We start from the raw sequence: 21,122 nt of genomic DNA, 5'->3' as shown, positions 1-21,122 counted from the left end.
GGTGCATACAAAAGAAAAATAGAGGTAACCTTGAAATCATCGAAACTTGTTCACTTTTGGAATAGGCACAAATACTAAAAAGTTATAGCTGGCTCCAGTTGCGTAAAAACTCAAACGAAATAAAAATAAATCAAATCTTAGATTTTTCGCGAATGTTTTCAGTAATTAATAACTCGGACACAAAACCACTACCCGCAATTTCTGCGTAATCGCTGCATGGAAATACAGTTAAAAAAGAAACACAATACAATAATGAAGTCTTAAAATTATTTATTTTATCAAATCACACAACATGATGTACAAGTCATATTTAAACGGACATTGAAATTGATTTTTAATGTGCAAATTGCAGTTATGAATTCCATGTAGACATTACGGTAGATAAATTTGATTTGTCGTTTTTCCTAATTTCATTTTAGTTGTATACATTACATAGTATAAAACCTAATTTACAGCAGTTATAATATTAAAGTTATGCAATATTAATTTGGTTTATGCTCGTCGAGATACAGTCCACTTGAATTTTAATAAATTTCTGATTCTGAGACAGCTCTTTTCCCTGACAATTTATTCTTTTTCTATAGGTCAATGTTACAACTCAAACGTCAATATGAATGCATTTAATTTGGCAACAAATTCGTTGTTTTATTATCGAACAATGTCGTGTAATGAATTTTTTTTCCTTTCGCGGAAAATGCGGACTATACATATGTATATCTTGATAGTGGCCTAGTTCACTAGAATCTAACCAATACTTATAATTCATACTATTTTATCTTTTGATTAAGCAACATAGAATCGTGATAATATTTAAGAGAGATGTTTCGATATTAAATCTAAATTATTAATATTGTAATAAAATTGAAAACATTACTCGCGTACCTGAACTATTATAATTTATTCTTTAATATTGTTAAATATGATAAAAAGTTGAATTATTTCTCGACGAACTTGAAAAGATTGTAAATGCAACATCATAACTTCTTTCTTCACTTCCTCCTATAAATGTAATTTTATAAACATTTCACTTTTATTTTAAAGGTTTACACATTCCTATTTAAATAAACAGAATGGGTTAAAATTCTTTAATCTGTTCATTTAAACAATAACTTTGTTTATAAAATAACGAATATTTTTAACATAAATGTATTTTTTAAGAGTTAAAAAACTTATTATATTTACAAGTCTTTTACATGGTATAATTCAATGAAATTATTATTATAATTATAGTGTTATCTCAATGTATAAAAAATTTGGATAGTTCAGAAATCACAATATCGTGCAAATACTTTATAATCGAAAAGTATGCTTTTGAAAGCGAACATGCCGATTTTATAAAATGACGGTCATCATTTTCAACAAGATTAAACATTATTTATCTAAAAGATTTTCTTAACAGAATACTTTGATTAGGACACATCGGTTATAATCCAACGCAAAATAAGTTATTACTTACTGTTAAAAGTGTGTGACTAGCACAGTCGTGTTTGTATCAATGCTTACACCTGATTACACTTTGCTTTCGTAGAAACAGGCATTTCCATCAGCGAGATTGATCAGAAGTAGCACCACTTGCCAAGAATAGCATCTTTTATAGCCGATATGTATTGTGCAGGAACCCAATATATCCAATATCTCGAAGCCTCTGTTGTGCCCAGTTGTATAGCCTGTAATGTATAAGGGCATTTAAATAAAAATATTTATGGAAGTTATAAAAATAAATACGTACATTATACGTATAAATACAAACCATAATATGATATTCTGGATGATCGTGTATAGCTTCACTATGTACACCTTTTATGGAATTCATAGGTACTTTATCGGTTCTTTCTTTTGTACCTATCCAAAGTTGATCTTGTTCCAGTTTAAATGTTAATCTAACTTTGCCACCAGATTTGTTTAACATGCCAAATAATGGAAATTCGGGTAGGGGCTCCTAATTTCAATTCAATCCATTTAGTTTAGATTAATTACTTTAATTAATCGATTTAATCATTGATATATAAAATCATACCTTGCTACCTACTAAACCAGGCATAACATCTTCCGGAATACCTTTATCTAAAACTTTCCTATGCATTTTCTGTTGAGACCATGGTTCTTTATCTGCTGTGGAAGCAGCTTCATCCGAAAGATCTTGCTTTGTTGGAATTGACACAGCTAATACATCATCTAACTTTGATCCTACTACCATGACTTTGGCACCTTAAAAATACAATACAATAAAATATGAAACAACAACAATTTGAAAGGAGTAATTAAGATAATGGGAAATATTTTTCTCTGTCTGTGAAATTACCTTTTGTAACACCCAAACTTTTAAGTGTTTGTTCATCTTTGGCTAAACCTTTAATCATAACTTTTTGCATGGCTTGTGGTACAGATATGATGTTTTGTAGATGAGCTTTTAATTCTGCAACAGTCCCATCGAGCGGGAAATTTATGTTAATTCGCTGCTTGTTATAAATCACTTTAAAGTCTATATTCTCTCTGGGTGGATCTTGCGAATTAGTTGCAATATTATCTTTTGGCTGTGCATCTAAAATTTCGCACTTTGGCGCAGAGTCTTTTATTTCTATAGATGAATTTTCGTTAGAATTTGTATTTGATACTAATTCAGCACAAGGGGTTACATTAGAACAATTGTCATTGCTTTCACCCTTTGCAGCATCTGAAAAATATGAAGTACTTATTGGAATATTTGTAATTCTGCTTCTAAATGTAAAATAATCTTTTCTACAAATAAGTAATAATTCTTTTGTATTGTTGCAGTAAAAATTTAATATGCGAAAATCTGTGAACGTTTTAAAAGGAAAAATGTTATAGATAAATTGGACAAGGTTATGACCAAAGTGATACGTGTCTAAGAAAAAACAACGATTTACAGATGAAACTTATATAGGTCGATTGATGCTCGTTATTTAATGTAATTCAGAAATAGATGTCTAGACAGTTTTCAAATAGATGATTGTTTTTTTATAAAATTAATTCAACGTATACAACTGATAGTTAAAATATTTTACAAAGAGGATTACTTCGGGTGACAGATATTCATTATATTCGAAATAATTAAAAACAGACATAACGAACGACGATGAAAAATATTTATTGGTTGACAATTGTTACTAAAAAGCATGAAAAATCGCCAAGATTTAGTGTACGTACCCACGTACTCCATGATGAACTGTATTTCGTTGACCAATCAAAACTGTTGCAAGATGCATGTAATTTCTGCCATTCGTATTTACAGCGATCCTTGGAATGACTTTCAAATTTTCAAATATTTTAGAAACAACGCAAGAATCCCTTTTTTATCCAAATCGAGATAAATTAAATGTACGTTAAAGCGATTCGAGAGTTTTAAATATTCAATTTAACGTTTGAAACATGTTACGTACTAATCGGAACACAAGCTAGAGGTTGATAAGCGTAACAATAAAATTTTTCTGCTGCAAAAATAAAATTTTGAATAATATCTCATTCATCTTTCATAGAAAACAATGTACGGGAAAAAATCTATTGCTTCTACAGTATTCTGTCGAATAGAATAATTTTATTTCGAATACACCTGATAGTTCTGAATATATTTTTCAGTGGCTTTGTTTTTTTGTTAATATGGTTTTGTAGTCGATGCTGTAGCACAATTTGATCATCAAATGCTTATAGGGTAGAAAGTTCATTTATTGGTATTGAATAATAACGAATAAGAAGGAAAGGAAGGAAATTTATTTTCAATTGAAACAGCTTTACATTATCAATCTTCTACGAGATGTATTATGTGTTTTTCGCAAGCTTGAAAAGTATCTAATCTTTAAAATTTTCGTGATTTGTCTGTAAAATAATTATTTAATTGCTGGTTGAGCATCGTATCGGTAATCGGTACGAATACGAATACAAAATCATGTATTGGGACGACGTGAGGTGGCACTGTAATCTCAGATCGCCATCTTGTGCACCACATGACCTCGTTGCCGTGTCCCGTGACCAGCTCACGTGAATTTTGACAAATTCAAACGTTTTTGGTAGAAAAAAATGGATATGTTGGAGCAGCACCTCGAACAGCAGGATGTCAGGTAGTGTTTATGTTAAATATCAACTGGCTGATAATGCGAACACCTATCCCTCCTGTTTCGCTCGAGGTCTCCTCAAGGTCACCACGTAGTGCACAGTGCGCACTTACAAGACTTAGGACAACGGTCGTGGAAGTAATAGGCATAGACGTAATTCTATAGATACGTTACATATCCATTCTTCAACGTACCTACGCTTGTTTTACAGCACTGTTAACGCGAAGGATGACAGCGGCACGGGAATTGTTATCGAAGAAGCGGAAATCGTCGACTGCGAAGGTAAATACCATCAAAAGTTTTAAACTAGTATATACCTCATGAACGTAAAATTTATGCGACAATCTTACGGCTAGTAGGATTAAGTAAATGATACAAGTATTTAAAGTAAAAAATAAGTTTATGCTATGCATTTTGTTGATATGATATATTAAATTCTCTTCTGTAGTAAGTAGATAGCAAATCAGAATTAGAAGATAAGCGAAGCATTACTCATGTGTGAGGTATATACTCGTGCAGTCTGATTTAGAGTAATCATGTACGCGTATTAATAGAAATTATAAATCTTTCATAGGAGAAACTGTCGGAGAAGATGGAATGCGCTATCAAGAAGCACTTGCGTATAGAGTGGTCCAAGTAAACGGCACTACAGGTGGAAATGAAATAGAATTGCCCGTTACTCAGCCAGGAAATAATACTGTACAGGTCCTAACATCCCCGTTAAATGGCCAGTTTTATGTTATTGGAAATGCTAACGAAGTTTTCACCACTGCGCAAACTTCTAGATCTCTTGTTCCTAGAACCACCACTTTACAAATAGAAGCACCAAGAAATTGTACTACAGGATTGAAGAAGGTACAAATCAGTTTTAAAATAATTTTTATATGATCTTGTATCTTGTTTTAAAATTTGTATTTGTATTTGAGATAACACGTGTATTTAATTGTGTGTTTCAGAGGGATGACAGGCGAAGGGCGACTCATAACGAAGTTGAACGCAGACGAAGAGACAAAATAAATAATTGGATTGCAAAGTTGGGAAAAATTATTCCCGAATGCAATACTACTTCGACTGCTAATGGAAGCGGTAGCAGCGGCGAAGGCAAAGCAAATTATGAAACGCAGGTACCACACTAACGTTCACGATAAAAATTTTATAAACAAACATGTATAAGAACTTGTATTTATTGGTATTGTATACAGAGTAAAGGAGGAATTTTGGCAAAAGCTTGTGAATATATAGGAGAATTGCGAGCAGCTAATCAAGGGTTGGGTAAGTGTTTACGGGACAATGAAAAGCTACGACAAGAAATAACTGCCTTAAAGCAACTTATTACACAGTTGAAACGTGAGAATCTTCAACTCAGGACACAAATAACATCCACCACAGGAACTAATGTTGATGTTGTTCATTTGAGTCCTTAAAATATTCTTAGTTTACAACACAGTGCTTCTTTTTGTAAATATTAGAGTACATAAGCTGATTTTTAATGATCAGACGAAGTATTTACTCTTATGATTTTTTTTTCATGCGAGCCACATCAAATTTCGCCATATTGGAATTACATTCTTCAAGGTATATATGTATAACATGGTCCTAATGGTATGGTCATAACTGAATTTTCCAACTATTGCATCTGTATTGTATATTTTCGTCTATCAATTTTTTAATAATGCAAAGAAAGAGTAGCATAAATTATTCTGTGCCTAAAAAATAATTAATCGTGTACGCAAAATCAGATTTTATGCGCACGTATATTTTATTAAAATATCGTTTCATACGATTAAAGAGAATTTTTGTAATAAGTTTGAACTATCTATTGTAAATAATTTTTATCTTTTCTTTTTCTTAGAAAAAGATCAATCACAGAATTTCAAAGTTTACGTTTTTGATGCTACATTTGTACGATTTATCGAAATATTTTAAGTGCAATTTTATATTTTAATATCACAGCAGTCAAAAAGGGGTGAGGTCGATATCATTAAAGTTACGACTATTCCTCTTAATTAGGACCTACTGAAAATGATCTTATTTCTGTATATGCATGTGCATTGGATCGAATTACCTCGTGTACGTGAACGAGCCAAGGCTGTGAATATTGAACATTGGTTTTGGAATTTTTGAAATATGAAATTTTAGACTACGCGAACGATGTTTATTTAAACAAAAAGAGATAAATTTTGTTGTAACATGATCGATGAAATTGCGATATGAAATATGACGACTGAATTATTAGAAGATCGTTAAATATTTTTTATTTTTAATACTGTTTTCACAAGTGTAGAGTAGGTACTTCATGAAAATGAACTAGGGACTGAGAATGTAAAATAGATTAATCGTACACGTATGGATGTGTATGTATATTTATATATGTATATATACACGTGTGTGTACATATACATATACGTATGCATATAGCAATAAACATATTTTTTTCAACTCGAGATTCTGCACGCCATGAAAGCGCATCGGAGTCATTGAAAAATTAAGTAACTGGTTTGTAATATATCGTTAATGTATATACCGCGAAGTTATTGTTATATAATAATATTATTATTATTAAAATGAAATTTAACGAAATTCGTTAATTTTATTCTATCGACAATCCCGAATAAAGTATAGTTATGATTTTTTTTTAATGCATAGTCTTTATTCGTTTTTTTTACATATGATACAATGGAAATGTCGAAGTTAGCGGAACACTGTTTGCGATGCATCGTTTTCTGTACTTTCTTTTAACGATAAAAGACCCTGCACCTTAACAGTTTAACATTTTGACACTTTTTTTTGTAAACTTTCTATATAATTTTCTTCATCTATTTTTATGTAACGTCTGCATTCGTCGTTTAACGCGTTTACATAATACAATATTTAATACTCTTTAATTGAAGTTTCGTACTTGGTAAAAAGCTATCATATCATCCCATACCACAACAAAAATAACAGCGCGTCGTTAACTATATTGGTTTATGCTTCGGTGAAACAACGCGTTAGGATGAATGGAAAGCTTCTTACGATACTTTTATTCTTTTACATACATACAAACGTTCCTCTACTGAAGACCTTTCGATTCGAAAGTTTCGAGTAATAGTTATTTTGACTTGGAACAGACAAAATAACCGGAAACTTGATTATTTCTCCGGACAATTTAAACTAATTACATAGAATTTCATTTCAAGGTTCGGAAGTAATTTATAGCAGTTAATGTATATTTTTAGCAGCTGGAAACACATTTAAGGACGTCCTATTTTATTGTTTCAACAGTCACGCATTATTTTCTGTTAAATGTTAGTTAATACATGTACAGTTATAGTAAATTTTATATTTGTAACTCTTTATGTACAATTATGTTTTTCTTTTTTTTTTTTTTTTTTTTTTGTTTTTTCAAGTATTGAAGTTAATGTATAACAGCTTTATGTGCGATACGTGATTATGAATGCCTATTATATACTTCTCTCCAACAGATCCAGGACATCCTTAAACGACCAGCATAAGATTCCTGAACGTTTACGTGGAGGAATTATATTCGTACGATTGCATTTGATAATTAATCTTCTAGATTTCTAAATGCCTGTTGGATATCTTCGTGCAATTGATCAAAGTCAGCTCTGATTTTTGCTTCGCCGTCTTTCACCGGGTCCTAAAATAAATAAAAGTTAAATAAATTTTGCTCTTCAATTTTAAATATGTTACAACACTATATTTTGACAATAATATTTACCTTGAATTTCATGGAACTCAATTGGTACAGAATGTTACCCATGCTATCTCTAATAACGTTCCACGTTATTTTATTGTCAGATTGTGCTGTAGACTCCACCGCATGTCTCGCCATATCATAGAAAGCAATCATGTTTCGTAACATTCCTACAGTTTTGTAGAATGGACAGAAACGATCGTACGACGAATAACTGCAAAGAATTAAGGTATACATGCATATGGGACGATCAGCGTGTTTGTTAGTACTCAATAAATAATGATCGTAACCTGTTCTGTTGTAGGAAGTCATCTTTCAAAAGTTTTGCGACCTCCAAAGTAATCTTATCCGTCTCGGCTAGAGAAGCTTTACCAACTAATTGTACAATCTCAGACAAGTCCTCCTCTTCTTGCAGAATCTCTTTTACTTTTGTTCTCAGAGGGACGAATTCTTGGAAGTTCTTATCATAGAAGTCGTCTAAAGCTCGCAGATATTTACTGTACGATATAAGCCAGTTAATAGATGGGAAGTGTTTGCGCTGTGCAAGTTTCTTATCAAGACCCCAAAACACCTAAGGAAACAGATAAATGAAAGAAAATTTCAAAGTCCATACTTTTGAAGGGATGTAGAAGAAATTGATGTTGCATCAATACCTGCACGATACCAAGAGTAGCACTCGTAACAGGATCAGAGAAATCACCACCTGGTGGTGATACAGCACCTACAATACTGACGGAACCTTCGCGGTCAGGATTACCTAAGCATCTCACTCTGAAAGCAACATACTTAACATTAGTAACGTATTTGATTGCCAGAATTAATGAAAAAGATAAGTCGAAAGTTTGTCCCAGTTTCTAGAATCATCTTATATAATACAAATTAACATTACCTTCCTGCACGTTCGTAGAAGCTAGCTAAACGAGCTCCAAGATAAGCGGGATAACCGGAATCTGCAGGCATTTCAGCCAATCGGCCAGAGATTTCACGAAGAGCCTCGGCCCAACGAGATGTCGAATCTGCCATCATCGAAACGTTGTAACCCATATCTCTAAAATATTCTGACAGAGTGATACCTAAAGAGTAAAGTAACAAATACATTAACATCTTCATCCAAAGAACTGTTAAGAATGAAAGAGAGTTTACGCTACCCTTTTTATTTACTTGACGATTGTTCACGTACCAGTGTAGATTGATGCCTCACGAGCAGCTACAGGCATGTTTGATGTATTGGCGACCAAAGCAGTACGCTTCATGATAGACTCCGTAACACCGTCAATTTCTACAGTCAGTTCAGGGAAATCACGCAATACTTCGGACATTTCGTTTCCACGTTCTCCGCAACCGACATAAATAATGACATCGGAATTCGAATACTTGGACAAAGCTTGTGAAATTACAGTTTTACCGCAACCGAAAGCACCTGGGATTGCAGTTGTTCCACCTTGAACGCATCTACGATTTTAATAAATAGTCTAAGCAGCCATGTCTCCAATCAGCAACCATAATACAAAACAATGAACTAAATTCTTACGGGAAGAGCGAGTCTAAGACTCTTTGGCCAGTGAGCAAAGGATGATTAGCCGGCAATTTTTCAGTAACTGGACGAGGCTGACGTACTGGCCATACCTGCATGCCATTATTATTTATATTAGTACGATCGTACAAACTATACTTGTCAGCAAAATTTAAGGATCAATAATTATTATACTTATACGAAGTAACAATGATTGATTTACCTGAAGCATACAATACTTCTGCGTTTCGCCATCGAACTCAGTTTCTAGTACAACATCCTATAAAACATACGAAAACATAAAGGTACACTATCAATTGTATTAAAAGACTTGATACAATATTATTTGGAATTGTGAAAACATATAGCTTACTGTAACTTTATAGTCTCCAGCAGGGGCTACATAAGTCACAGTTCCCTTGCTTTTTGGAGGTAAAATCATTCTATGCTTCACTAATGTATTCTCATAAACTACACCGAATAGATCTCCACCGGTGATGTGACTGCCATTTTTTATATTCGTTGGATTAAATTCCCAAGATGTGGTTCTTGATAATGCTGGCACATTGATACCCTTCGGAATGTAAATGGAACTGGTAAGTTCGTTAATGTCCTTTAAAGGCCGTTGAATACCATCAAAAATACTCCCAAGAATGCCAGGTCCTAATTCTACGGATAATGGTTTACCAGTACGTAGCACAGGATCACCTACAGTTACACCATTAGTTTCTTCATATACCTATGTAACAACAAATTAACACACGGTATTGTTAAAACACATATGATTATTACAACATGATAATATGAACATTATGTGAATATTTACAACAAATTTGACATACCTGAATGGTGGCCATATCACCTTCCAGACGAATAATTTCTCCCACCAGTTCATAATATCCTACTCTAACCAGCTCATACATAGCTGATCCAGACATTTTCTGAGCAGTGACAACTACAAGAAAATTAACAATGTAAGGAAGATGAAAAACACGAAGCTGACCATAGAAATTATATTGTCCACTAACCAGGACCAGATACGGCATACACATAGCCAAATATGGATTCCCTTTCTTCATTAGCAATTCTTGGCATCCCGTGGTTCGTCATTGTGAATGGTTATTCAATTAAAACCACACGATAGCTGAAAGCAAGTAACACAATAAAGTATGTCCAACTATAGTAAGAAATTAAATTAATACTCTTTTGTTGAGTGTTCTTATAAGAAACTAATGCAATTTATTAGTACAAGGTCAGTACTGTCAATTAATTTCACAAAAATGTAGACTTTTGTACAGACAAATTTATTAACATATTATGTTCAGAGCCCCTTAGCCCTGAAGATGCAAACTGTAAAAACGTTGGTAAATTGCTAAACTTAGACAAAACATCCATCCAAATCATTAAGCCATAAATATTAGCATTAACTCCGGTCGTAAAAATACCAAATCTCGTGTTAATGCATAATGTTTGATCATGAGATCGAACTGGAGCTACTTCACATTGACATACAATCAAAACGAATTGAACACTTCGCGTTGACATGAAATATAACGAAGCAATTACAAAAATAAAAGCAACGATTTCATATAATATAATCAAATACAGTGTTCTTACAAATACCGCGAGTAAATTTCGCTGATAAATTCAGTGTCAAGTGATGCATTCATTCATCATAAAATTCACGTGAGCAGTTCATTTAAAAAGTAGGCGTAGCCCTCTTTAAGCCCGCGAGACGTCTGCTGGGCTACCAGAACATCGATTCCAAATGAAATATTTGGTAATCGATCGTCAGTACGGAACAGCTTAATTTGCTATTTGCAGGATTTTGTTCGAAAATTGCGATTCTGTGCATTGCTAAACGAATAAAACGTGTAAATTCATATCGTTGACCGAAAAGCGATGGCGCATTCAAACTCATGCGATCGATACAGTACGCGATAGCCTTTTCGTAAAAATTTCAAGCACCATCTATGCATTGCGAAATTATTTTAATCGTACTGGTTATATGGTAAATTAAGGAGTGCTTAGCGATCCATAATCAATGAAATAAATGACAGTAGAAATACTTACGAGATGTACAAAGTATCGAAGCAAGTCCACCCTACAACAGCGAGTTAAGTTTCACAGTCGAGCCTGACTGCTATCACAAGACAGGTCAGCTGACTGAACGACGTGCTAGTTTTCAATTGCTAGTCCTCGTAAAATTAAGGGCCGATTTACAAGTAGACGAAATTGTAACAATGATTTTTAAATTCACTACCAGAGGGTAGTAAAGGTTTCATAGTTTGTCCAATAGAGTCAAATCTCTTTAAATAGCAAAATCTTTCATCGAAAATTAATTTTGTACATATTATAAACTTATAGCTTATAAGTAAGTAACACTAATCAATACAATAGAGTAATGTAGAAGATACAACATTGTAATGTGACTTGGAAACAAATCCAACAAAGAAAACTGATCATTTCATTTAACACAAAACAAAAGAGACGAATACACCTGTGTTCTTTAGTAGAAGAAATTTGATTTATATTTACAAAAGCATCGAGTTTAAAATTAGATATGGACTGGCTTCAAAAAGTTGAAATAAATTTTACGTAGGCAACAACGTTAACGATAAATTGATTATCCATACAATATATGCGGCAATTACAAATTGTGTTCATATTCGTTTTTGAACAGTCCTGATGAGAGCTAGTTAAAATTAGAGCAGCCACCAAGGTACGGTTAAACTGAATTGCTATAATTACAATAAAATACACACACACACAACAAGGAAAATAACGAATATATATATATATATATATTTTCGTCGTTTCCTTGTCGAGCACTTCCTCTTTCAAAAATGAGTAAAAATAGAATTATCGATGCCTCAACAGACGGAAGTATTTACAGTCCATGAAACTATACAAATTTCTATATAAATTTAGTTTTAATTAAAAGTCGTTTAAGCAATCTGCATTTTTTTAATAGGGACAATATTAAGCGTATGATACGTTATATTATTAATGTAGAATATAAGCAAAATTTATTTCTATTTTCAATAAGTTCATCGTATGACCTTAAACTGTTAAACTATGGGAGAAGCTTAGGAAAAATTTCTTGCCAGTATGACATTTATTTTCTTAAGTCAAATTATTTTTTTTCAGACTTTTTCTAATTATTAAAAATCAACGTAGATATTTTTAAGTGGCCAATATGAGAAGCACTGTCCATTCCCCTACCCACGAAATTGTTCGGTGTAAACGCGCCATCTAGGTAACTATAAATCGAAACTAATTTCCTACGCGAACAGTTACGTAACCTATTTCTTTGTAGACGCACGTGTCCGTGTACGTGGTAACAATGTAGGCGCGTATATATCTCTTAGCTTGGAAGCCGAAGCTACCAATCGAATCTCGAGTGCAGGATCGTGTGCATGTCGGCTATTTTGAGGCACGACACTATTCTAACGTTAAAGCTTTGTCGCAGTTTGGTAATTACCCGCGAAGTTCAATCGATCAGTGCGTTTCATCGTAGACCTTAACTTCATCAAAAAGAAGCTATTCACTTTCAAATACCATGGATTTAAACAATTTGCAAGAATTCATGGAGTTGATTGGACGATTAAAGGTAAATTCTATTACGAACTTGTGGTTTCACTGGACGTGGGCAGACGTACGATATTCATATGTCTGTGTCAAACATTTCATTTGGCATTCCCAATCAACTTCGATCAATATGATTTTGTGTAGATAATAATGTAGATAAAATTTGTTACTATACCGTATATAGCATATTTCTTATGTAATGATTTTTAAATAATTCTTGACATTTATGAGAAATAGAATAATCGATCATTGTATAGTAACGTTTATCTGGTTAAATGTTAGTTCATTTAAAAGTGCATAGAGCTTGAAACAAAAGTATGTAAAATACTATTTTGAATGACAGATGTCAAAGCGTTGTCAAAACTGAATAGGGAACAAATGAAATAAAAATATTAAAAATATAAATATTAAAGTTTACATACGATAAAACAAATATATGTATATACATATATACATATATATATAGTATACAGGAATGATTATTTTGAACTATAACTTGTACCTAGAGCAGTTATAAAATTTATTTTAATCTTGAGTATATATTTTTGATATTAGCACATGAAGAGGACAGGATGGGTGCACAAGAAAATTTCTGATCCGGAAACAGTTGCTGGTCACATGTACAGGATGGCCATGCTGTCTTTCTTAGTAGATAACAAAGAAAATTTAGACAAAGTCAAGTATGAAATGGTATTATTAATGTTGTTTGCATATAATTTGTCATTGTCGAAGCTTTATTAATCGAATAAATTATTCTTTGCTAATTGTAGAATTATGCAGATGACTTTAATACATGACTTAGCTGAGTGCATCGTGGGAGATATAACACCTTATTGTGGTATTCCACCTGATGTGAAACACAGGTTAGAAGATGAAGCTATGGAGGAGATTTGTAAACTTCTAGGTGATAAAGGACCTATGATATTGGAAATGTTTCGTGTAAGCATTACTAATATATGCTATACACACATGTATATGTATAAATATATTTTCCATTGATACGTATTTTTATTCGTAGGAATATGAGAAACAAGAATCTGCAGAAGCAAAATATGTGAAAGATCTGGATAGGTTAGACGCGATTATGCAAGCATACGAGTATGAGAAAAGAGACAATATTCCCGGTGTGTTGGAGGAATTTTTTGTAGCATGTCATGGAAAAATCGGACATCCTTTCATTAATAAAATAGTATCTGAAATTACTTCAAAAAGAGAAGCTCTATGTCGTAGTTTATCTACTTCAAAATAACAAGCGAGGTCTCTAAAACAAAAGTTGCGTATAAAAATTTTTTATTTCCCTCAGTTTTTATACATTTAATTCATTACATTTAACAAACATTATATATATAAGCCATTATATATTAGGGCAGGGAATATGATCTAGATTTTTTACTTATCCAAATACTCAATATTTGATTATTATTCTGATAGTCCCAGAACTATAAGGAATGGTAGAAAATAATGTTTTACACCTTAGGATATTTTCCCCTATTTTCTGTAAAAGTGGTATGTCTTGAAATATAGCTATAATCATATTTGAGAATTACAGTTTGATTTACAGTATTAGGTAACAAGAAAAATACAATTTCATTTTCGTTTAGTAAAGTAAGAATGATTGCTAATTTTGTTGTTTTATTTTGTAGTAGTAGTATTTGAAATAAATATATTTTGTTGCTATAGAAGGATAAACATGGAAGCTGTACTTTTAATTTTAAGATTTCAACAAAAAATGAGGTATTATTGTATTAGTTTTAAGTTTTATGCTGAAAATAAGTAACTTATTTTCGTTTAAAAGATGTCTTTTGGTAATGATTTGTCAAATATAAGTAAAAACCGCAATAAAAGATTTCTAGAAAATTTGGTATATTATTTCTACATAAAACAAAATTTTATACATGGAAAGGGTAGTGAAAATAAATTTAACCACCTCGGAAAATATATCGATCAATTACTATATTCTATTGGTCTTAGTTTTCTCGTGTTTTCCCAGAAATTAATTTTTTTGATACACCCACACGCACACATTCGTCATGTAACGCATTCATACGTATCCTATCTAAAGCTTCGGTATATGTTTGTTATGTATATCGAGATTACGATGGAATCGGTCGGTTATACAACTAGGAAAGGTGAATAAAGGTGTTTTGTCGATATTCGGATCAGTTCGAAATTTCGTTCGCGTACGAAAGGATCTGCAAATAGCAGAGTACAACATAAATATAATTCTTATGTTACGTGAATTCCCCAACTGCGTGTATTAAGGATAATGAAACTTTCTTAAGAAAACAATAATCAGGAACGAAAAGTAATAAAGCGACAGAGAATAGAGATCCGTAAGAATAAAGGATCACGTGGTATCGTCGAAGAAATACGAGTACGTGCAGAGCAATCGATCGATTCCGAGCAGCTGTGCGTCGCATGGCGAAAACTTGGCTAAGGAGTAGTATAATCAGTCTCCTAGAGTAATATCGTATCGTTTGGAAATCAGTCGTATCGATAAAGAATCGTAGGCCGATCGTGAATAAATTGAAACTTTCGTTAAACGTGTTCGCTCGTAATATCGATTATTCCAAAGTAGAGAAACAAACCGGCCGGTGAAACTGTTTGTTTCGTGACATTACTACAGCGTTGCACGTGAGCCATACAAACAATAAAAAGTGCCAAAACTATGACCGATTCGTCTGGTAGGAAAAAATGGCCGTCTACTGAAAAATTTTTGGGCAATCTCGATTTATCAGGCGAGGAAAATACTTTAAACGAATCAAACTTTCGCGTGATTTGCGCAGCCCTATTCTCGTCGGACGAGATCCAACAGAATGATTGGAGGATTCTGGACATTTTTAGTTTATTCGATCGCGATCGCGACGGTATACTGAAAGGACAAGAATGGAAGACGTGAGTATCTGTATGTATATGTTGAATTTGAAACAGATAGTGGACCGTTTAAGTACTTGAACGTTACGTTTGAATGCTTTGCGAACGATCATATTTTTTTTTCTGCGAACTGACGTCACTATACGATAGACGAACGGTTGATTGCGATTTCAAGAGATTTAAACGAGGATAAGTTGTTCATCGATACCATCGATATGGTAAACAATAATTTTCCATTGTCGTGAAATTAGATATATGTATTTATTTTTTCCCAGTTTTTGGATATATCAGATGTTTTACTTGTATACATATAATTTGAATGGTTCTTACAGTATGAATAATTGCGAGAAAAGTTTCTTTCCAATACTATCCCCCCCGAGTTTCCAAGTCCTGGTCCCATCAACTGGTGGAATGTTGAATCAGCAAGACAGTATATGCTAACACTGCTGCAAAGATTGTATATGTTGAAAAATATTTCGTTCGAAGTAGGAGGAATTCGATGATACGTGATTCAAGGCCAGTCAAGGTTAAATAGCAATACTTTAGTTGCTATAAGTATCTCGGAAAATATTAGTTTTACACAGGGTCGGGAAAAAGTATATTTTTGACACATTATGAATACATTAATTATTTATTTTTACAAATGCGCACATTAAAATAATACAGTACAATATAAAGCGAATAATAAATATATTTTTTTAAGATTTGAATCCACCACTGGCTTTCGGATTCGTGTACCATTATACTTGTACACTCAAGATTCATTATTCGGTCGAATTACGTCATAAAGAATTCAATAAGAAAGAAGTTGACCTCTGTATTTCTTTATCTTCATTCACAAAAAAACTATTGATATAAAATTATGCCTTCCTTGAAATCAAGCAAGACTCGTTTGAATTATTTTTGTGGATCATCAAAAAATCAAACGAGTTATTCGGGCGATGTCTAAAGATGTTATTCTTCATCGTATTTTTCTTTTCTTTTCAGATTCTACGACTGGTTGCAGACAATGATCGAACCTGTGACCGCTCTACTCGTCGTGGACGTTCAAAACGATTTTATCGATGGATCTTTGGCACTCCGTAACTGCGGATGCGATCAGGATGGAGTGGACGTCGTCGAGCCGATAAATCGTCTGATAAAAGAGGGTCAGTTTAATAAAATTATCTACTCGCTGGACTGGCACCCGGAAAATCATATTAGCTTTTACGAAAATTTGCATTTACGAGAACTTCATCCGGACTCGAAGGTACGTAACGTTACCGGAAATTGTAGTAGTCGTTGCGTAGTTTTTTACGAGCGTGTAAAAATAGACGCAGTGTCGTTGTTACGCGCGTTATCGAAATTCGCGTGCACGCAAACTTAATTCTTTTCTCAATAGGAAGAAATGTTACCAAAATCAATGTCGATTGATTATTAAAGAATTTGATCGGATTTACGATGCAACAGGGTCAATTACAATCATTTTTGGTGAATAGACATACCCCCGAAATCTTGCGCATTTTCGAGAAAAAAATTCAGTACGATCGGAACTTTAAACGTTAATAACTGTTTAACAAAGCCTTCATCAACAAATTGGTATTCTTGATTTTCGTCTTATTTTGGCCTCTAGAATCCCTTATTAAAATTTTTCCCAGGGTTGGCCGAACACCCTGTAGACAACATTTCTCTGAAAGGAGTTTCTTTTCTCTTTTTGTAGAAACATGTGCACGTCGTTTTCCCCATTCGAAGTGCTTCGGATTCTCATTGTTCGGTTAGACTTCCCGACTCCCTGGAAAATTTACGAGGCTGCTCGAGGCAAAGTCGTTTTATCGTTACAGACTAACCTTCGACGTTCTCTAACTCTTAATTTAACGACGACGGAAAAAAAACGTATGTCACCGTGACGTTTTCCAGATTCTATCGGTCTTTTGTTCCTCGATGAGAGGAAACTGTGCATGGTCGCGATGCGATAATTTACCTCTCAAGAGACCGAGCGTCGCGTCAAGATACGATGTTTGGTTTAAATAGTTTATGAGATGGTCGTTCAGAAATTGTTTGGACCCTCGCGAGATTTGATTATTTTGCCACGATCGACATTAACGGAGAGAAACGTGCTTCGGAAAGAACTGCGGTGAAATCTTCCATTTCACAGGCTCGAAAAACCCGGGTTTTAAATCGAAATGGAAGTTATATAAAATACAAAACGATCGGTAGGACGAATGATTACGTGTTCTGTTAGTAATTGACTTTGAATGCGCACAGGTGACAAAGGAAAATGCTAAACCGTTCGACACAGTGATATTCGCGAAACCTCGTTCGGAGCAAATACTATGGCCCAAGCATTGCGTCATGAACACATGGGGGTCACAGTTGCATAAAGACCTTGTGATCGCTCCAGGTACAGAACAGGTACTACAGTAATTACTATATTTCGTGATTTTATTTAACCGAATCGAAGAAGAAATAAACTCGGATAAACGGAGTTTGTATAATTTCCGCTGATAGTAGATCGTCTTTTAGGTACGAAAGGGCGATAATCCGGAAGTGGACGCTTACTCGGTGTTTTACAAGTCCGAGAATTCAATAGAGTTGCAAACCATTTTACGGAAAGCGAGCGTCACGCACGTGTACATTTGCGGTATCGCTTACGATGTTTGCGTGAAAGCCAGTTCGTTGGACGGGCTTCGATTGGGGTACTCGTTGGCCGTGATCGACGATTGTTGTCGCGGCGTCGACACGGACGATATCGAGGCTGCTAAGAAGCTAATCTCAGAGAACGGTGGTCTGATTACTAACAGCGATCATGTTCTAGCTTTGGTGAACGAGAAAAAACAGAGTCTTGTTATGAGCCATCAATCCGCCAAGACGATATCCTCTCGGAATGTTGTATACGATTTGATACAGCATGGTTCGTCGAGAAATGTTTAGGTTCCTGTATAGAGCTATAAAGGAATGCTTATAGAAATTGGTCAATTACACTTTCTCAGATATCATGGAAGAAACCATTTTCTATAACGTTCTAGACACTATGTACTTGAAAAAAGTTTACTTTCTGTACCTGAAAGAAAGGAATTGTCAGATTCAATTTCCTAAACATGTTGCCTCAAGAAATAATAGTTTAGGCTAGATCAACGTATTAAAAAAGTATATCAGGTATGACATGATTAAAACATGTACGTATAATTCATATTTTTATTTACATTAAATACGTATGTACGTACATAGATGTAGCGTCGATACCTTTTTAACGAAAGAGATGCGTTGAACGTATCTAGCGGCGTAGGCTATATCTTAAGAATACGTATTGTCTCGCGATGAATTGCACCCGTAAACACGTTATCGAGCTTTAGATTCGACAGCGGCGATACGCTGGTGTGTTGTTACAGTTCCGAGTATACAGTATATGTATACCGCGATTGTTATAATTCCGAGGATCCCGATAAAGATTTGATATAAAGAATCTGGCCACGGATTGGGTAAGATGATACTTCCTTCTGGTAAAAGAATTATTATTGATCTAACAACACTTACCCAGAATCGCTCTAAGGAGAACGTATCGAGTGTTAGTTAAATTCGTATAGATTAGGGTTTCACGTTTCCAGATAATTCAGCAGAACGTACTTATCTATATTAAATATTTTAATTTATACATCATGCTTGAGCTGTCGCAGTATTAAATACTTTTTAAGTATTAAACAGTATTAAATTATTACTAAATTCCTTGTATATCTTAGCGGCGTAGAAACTTGTTTCGCACATTCCTTTAGACTTTCAGCATATAATAAATAGAATTCCGATCTCGTAATAATATTCAGTCTATGATTTATGTCTAACGTTATCCGTTTATCAGCATCCGTGCGTTTTTCTCAATTTTATTCGCCGTCTCGTCGTCTGACATTAATTTGCAGACATATTTGTGCCTTGCCCCGCAATCGTCGCTTTGGTAACCGTATAGTCTGGACGTTGAATTGTAGGATAGTTTTAAGCATCTGAGAATACAATGTACAACAATCTTATTTGGTAATTGAAATTGAAACAACTTTACGTTAAAATGCGGAAGTATGTTCACCTGCCGTCGCCGGGAACGGTTTGCTTCGTGTTCTGATAAACTGGTTTTGCGCTGCTTGCCCAAATCCACAGTAGTCCCGGATTCAATCCACCCGTCCATAAATCTTTCCCTTTCAATTTTGAATTTGTTTGCAAGCTAGCTAGCACATCCCGTTTCTCGTCGTTCGTGTCGAATTCGAGCAAATGACCGCCCATTCCGCGGCAGAGGCTGGCCGACGATTTCCAATCGAAGCCGCGATCGCTGAAATGATAGCAATTCTGTCCGATCTTCGTGTAATTCGATGGACAGGACTCTGAAAATTTTATTTAATATCTAATACTATTTTGAAATAGTAAGCACGTTAAAAGAAACGGATAGAGATATACCGTGAGCACACCTTTTTCCTTGATATTTCCGGAAATCACATAATATAAAAGTTCTTCTGCTCTTCTCAGCCGATTCTCTAGAAAATCTACTCTATAGACGAGTTTCTCTATCGCGCCTGGAGGAATAAATCACGATTATTGGAGAATTCAATAAATGTTGGTAGCCAGAAAACATTGTATCGTAGGAAACAATTTTACCAAGTAAATAGAGATCGGTTTCGGTGACTTCTCTCTTGTTCGGTGTCGATATTTTACTCGAAACGGTCAAAGTTTTATCGCCAAATTTCATCACCTTCGAAGCTCGGGTAGATTTCGAGTCGGAAACGATCCAGTTTTCAAAAATTTCGGACCACGGTCCCGGTAACGCGCTAGTGGAAACATTTGACAAGCCTAAAATCGTTTTAAATACCTCGTCAATTAATTTAAACATCGTTAATAATGTTTTCCTTTGTTATTCTTACATACCACCAGGGATTCCCATGCAGACGTTCAACTGAAAAATTAGCAAAAGACACAAACGAATGGATCCTTTATCCCTCATAGTAGACCTGAAATTGGAGGCCAGATTAATTAGAGCAGGCTACGAAAAAACCAAATACCAGTTTTATTTCGTCGGAAGCACACTATCTTTAACTTTCCTTAAGAAAGTTCAAAGGAATGCGCGTTACCATATACATACATATGTAAGTACATACAAATTAACTCCATCGTTAACCTTTTTTTAATCGTTAATAGAATTTGTTCATCATTTAATAATCTTTAGATTTACAAACACTTCCCCTTTACTATTGTTTTGATTGAGAATTAGTTAGACGGTTATCGACGCGTTATTTCCATCTGTACTCTATAGTTGTGCATTAAGATCGATTGTTACTTCGCTTACGTAATACTCGTGAAATAGGGACGTTGTCGTGGCTATCACTATTCCACTTTTCTTTCTTCGTTTGCGTTTCTCGCCTGG

General features: G+C 34.1%; 6 protein-coding genes across 8 annotated transcripts; 3 read left to right on the top strand and 3 right to left on the bottom strand.

The window, feature by feature from the left end:
• Positions 1-253: 253 nt before the first annotated feature.
• LOC143341941 (ubiquitin domain-containing protein UBFD1) lies at positions 254-3,373 on the bottom strand. Of its 2 annotated transcripts, XR_013079699.1 has the most exons (6): positions 3,169-3,373; positions 2,303-2,674; positions 2,018-2,208; positions 1,751-1,939; positions 1,457-1,667; positions 254-999 (listed from the first exon to the last, which is right to left on the bottom strand). XR_013079699.1 is itself a non-coding variant. In XM_076765361.1 (5 exons), exons 1-5 carry the CDS (start codon positions 3,179-3,181, stop codon positions 1,557-1,559), a joined length of 876 nt encoding a protein of 291 aa, XP_076621476.1. In that variant the 5' UTR covers positions 3,182-3,373; the 3' UTR covers positions 1,006-1,556. The 2 variants fall into 2 exon arrangements, 1 of the variants encoding a protein (XP_076621476.1); XM_076765361.1 differs by lacking the exon at positions 254-999 and having other exon boundaries at positions 1,006-1,667.
• Positions 3,374-3,939: 566 nt separating this feature from the next.
• On the top strand, positions 3,940-7,638 carry LOC143342222 (upstream stimulatory factor 1). Of its 2 annotated transcripts, none has more exons than XM_076765885.1 (5): positions 3,940-4,076; positions 4,282-4,352; positions 4,645-4,925; positions 5,027-5,194; positions 5,273-7,638. In XM_076765885.1, the coding sequence occupies exons 1-5, from the start codon at positions 4,036-4,038 to the stop codon at positions 5,492-5,494; spliced, it is 783 nt and encodes a 260-aa protein (XP_076622000.1). In that variant the 5' UTR covers positions 3,940-4,035; the 3' UTR covers positions 5,495-7,638. The 2 variants fall into 2 exon arrangements, with proteins under 2 accessions (XP_076622000.1, XP_076622001.1); XM_076765886.1 differs by having other exon boundaries at positions 3,949-4,208.
• On the bottom strand, positions 6,699-11,495 carry LOC143342220 (V-type proton ATPase catalytic subunit A). Its single transcript, XM_076765883.1, has 12 exons — positions 11,354-11,495; positions 10,309-10,424; positions 10,123-10,235; positions 9,654-10,019; positions 9,504-9,560; positions 9,299-9,393; positions 8,948-9,219; positions 8,657-8,840; positions 8,421-8,538; positions 8,058-8,338; positions 7,792-7,981; positions 6,699-7,710 (listed from the first exon to the last, which is right to left on the bottom strand). Exons 2-12 carry the CDS (start codon positions 10,388-10,390, stop codon positions 7,618-7,620), a joined length of 1,851 nt encoding a protein of 616 aa, XP_076621998.1. The 5' UTR covers positions 10,391-10,424; positions 11,354-11,495; the 3' UTR covers positions 6,699-7,617.
• A 1,083-nt stretch (positions 11,496-12,578) lies between these two features.
• On the top strand, positions 12,579-14,728 carry LOC143342223 (5'-deoxynucleotidase HDDC2). The gene is made up of 4 exons (XM_076765887.1): positions 12,579-12,893; positions 13,427-13,551; positions 13,642-13,810; positions 13,890-14,728. The coding sequence occupies exons 1-4, from the start codon at positions 12,843-12,845 to the stop codon at positions 14,118-14,120; spliced, it is 576 nt and encodes a 191-aa protein (XP_076622002.1). The 5' UTR covers positions 12,579-12,842; the 3' UTR covers positions 14,121-14,728.
• A 93-nt stretch (positions 14,729-14,821) lies between these two features.
• LOC143342221 (uncharacterized) lies at positions 14,822-19,415 on the top strand. Its single transcript, XM_076765884.1, has 4 exons — positions 14,822-15,766; positions 16,733-16,994; positions 17,990-18,136; positions 18,248-19,415. Exons 1-4 carry the CDS (start codon positions 15,540-15,542, stop codon positions 18,653-18,655), a joined length of 1,044 nt encoding a protein of 347 aa, XP_076621999.1. The 5' UTR covers positions 14,822-15,539; the 3' UTR covers positions 18,656-19,415.
• Positions 19,416-19,559: 144 nt separating this feature from the next.
• Positions 19,560-20,702, bottom strand: LOC143341814 (CD209 antigen-like protein A). The gene is given in 4 exon segments (XM_076765053.1): positions 19,560-19,716; positions 19,797-20,088; positions 20,173-20,277; positions 20,360-20,702. Coding segments are annotated over 4 exon segments (894 nt in total). The 3' UTR covers positions 19,560-19,562.
• Between the last annotated feature and the right edge of the window lie 420 nt (positions 20,703-21,122).

This window comes from Colletes latitarsis, chromosome 5 (assembly GCF_051014445.1).
Source record: "Colletes latitarsis isolate SP2378_abdomen chromosome 5, iyColLati1, whole genome shotgun sequence".
In the NCBI taxonomy this organism is placed as follows: domain Eukaryota; kingdom Metazoa; phylum Arthropoda; class Insecta; order Hymenoptera; family Colletidae; genus Colletes; species Colletes latitarsis.
The sequence above is the reverse complement of the archived record's forward strand: the minus strand, read 5'-3'. Positions and strand labels throughout refer to the sequence as shown.

Coding starts and splice junctions, on each gene's coding strand:
- LOC143341941 (XM_076765361.1), bottom strand. Junction 2,209..2,302: donor AAGTTTGGGTGTTACAAAAG/GTAATTTCACAG, acceptor TGTATTTTTAAG/GTGCCAAAGTCATGGTAGTA. Junction 1,668..1,750: donor ATCCAGAATATCATATTATG/GTTTGTATTTAT, acceptor TATACATTACAG/GCTATACAACTGGGCACAAC.
- LOC143342222 (XM_076765885.1), top strand. CDS start 4,036: ATGGATATGTTGGAGCAGCACCTCGAACAGCAGGATGTCAG. Junction 4,353..4,644: donor GGAAATCGTCGACTGCGAAG/GTAAATACCATC, acceptor AATCTTTCATAG/GAGAAACTGTCGGAGAAGAT. Junction 4,926..5,026: donor GTACTACAGGATTGAAGAAG/GTACAAATCAGT, acceptor TGTGTGTTTCAG/AGGGATGACAGGCGAAGGGC.
- LOC143342220 (XM_076765883.1), bottom strand. CDS start 10,390: ATGACGAACCACGGGATGCCAAGAATTGCTAATGAAGAAAGGGAATCC. Junction 8,841..8,947: donor TGAGGCATCAATCTACACTG/GTACGTGAACAA, acceptor TTTACTCTTTAG/GTATCACTCTGTCAGAATAT. Junction 8,539..8,656: donor TTCTACGAACGTGCAGGAAG/GTAATGTTAATT, acceptor TGTTGCTTTCAG/AGTGAGATGCTTAGGTAATC.
- LOC143342223 (XM_076765887.1), top strand. CDS start 12,843: ATGGATTTAAACAATTTGCAAGAATTCATGGAGTTGATTGGACGATTA. Junction 13,552..13,641: donor GAAAATTTAGACAAAGTCAA/GTATGAAATGGT, acceptor TGCTAATTGTAG/AATTATGCAGATGACTTTAA. Junction 13,811..13,889: donor TGATATTGGAAATGTTTCGT/GTAAGCATTACT, acceptor TTTTATTCGTAG/GAATATGAGAAACAAGAATC.
- LOC143342221 (XM_076765884.1), top strand. CDS start 15,540: ATGACCGATTCGTCTGGTAGGAAAAAATGGCCGTCTACTGAAAAATTT. Junction 15,767..16,732: donor AAAGGACAAGAATGGAAGAC/GTGAGTATCTGT, acceptor TTTTCTTTTCAG/ATTCTACGACTGGTTGCAGA. Junction 18,137..18,247: donor TCGCTCCAGGTACAGAACAG/GTACTACAGTAA, acceptor ATCGTCTTTTAG/GTACGAAAGGGCGATAATCC.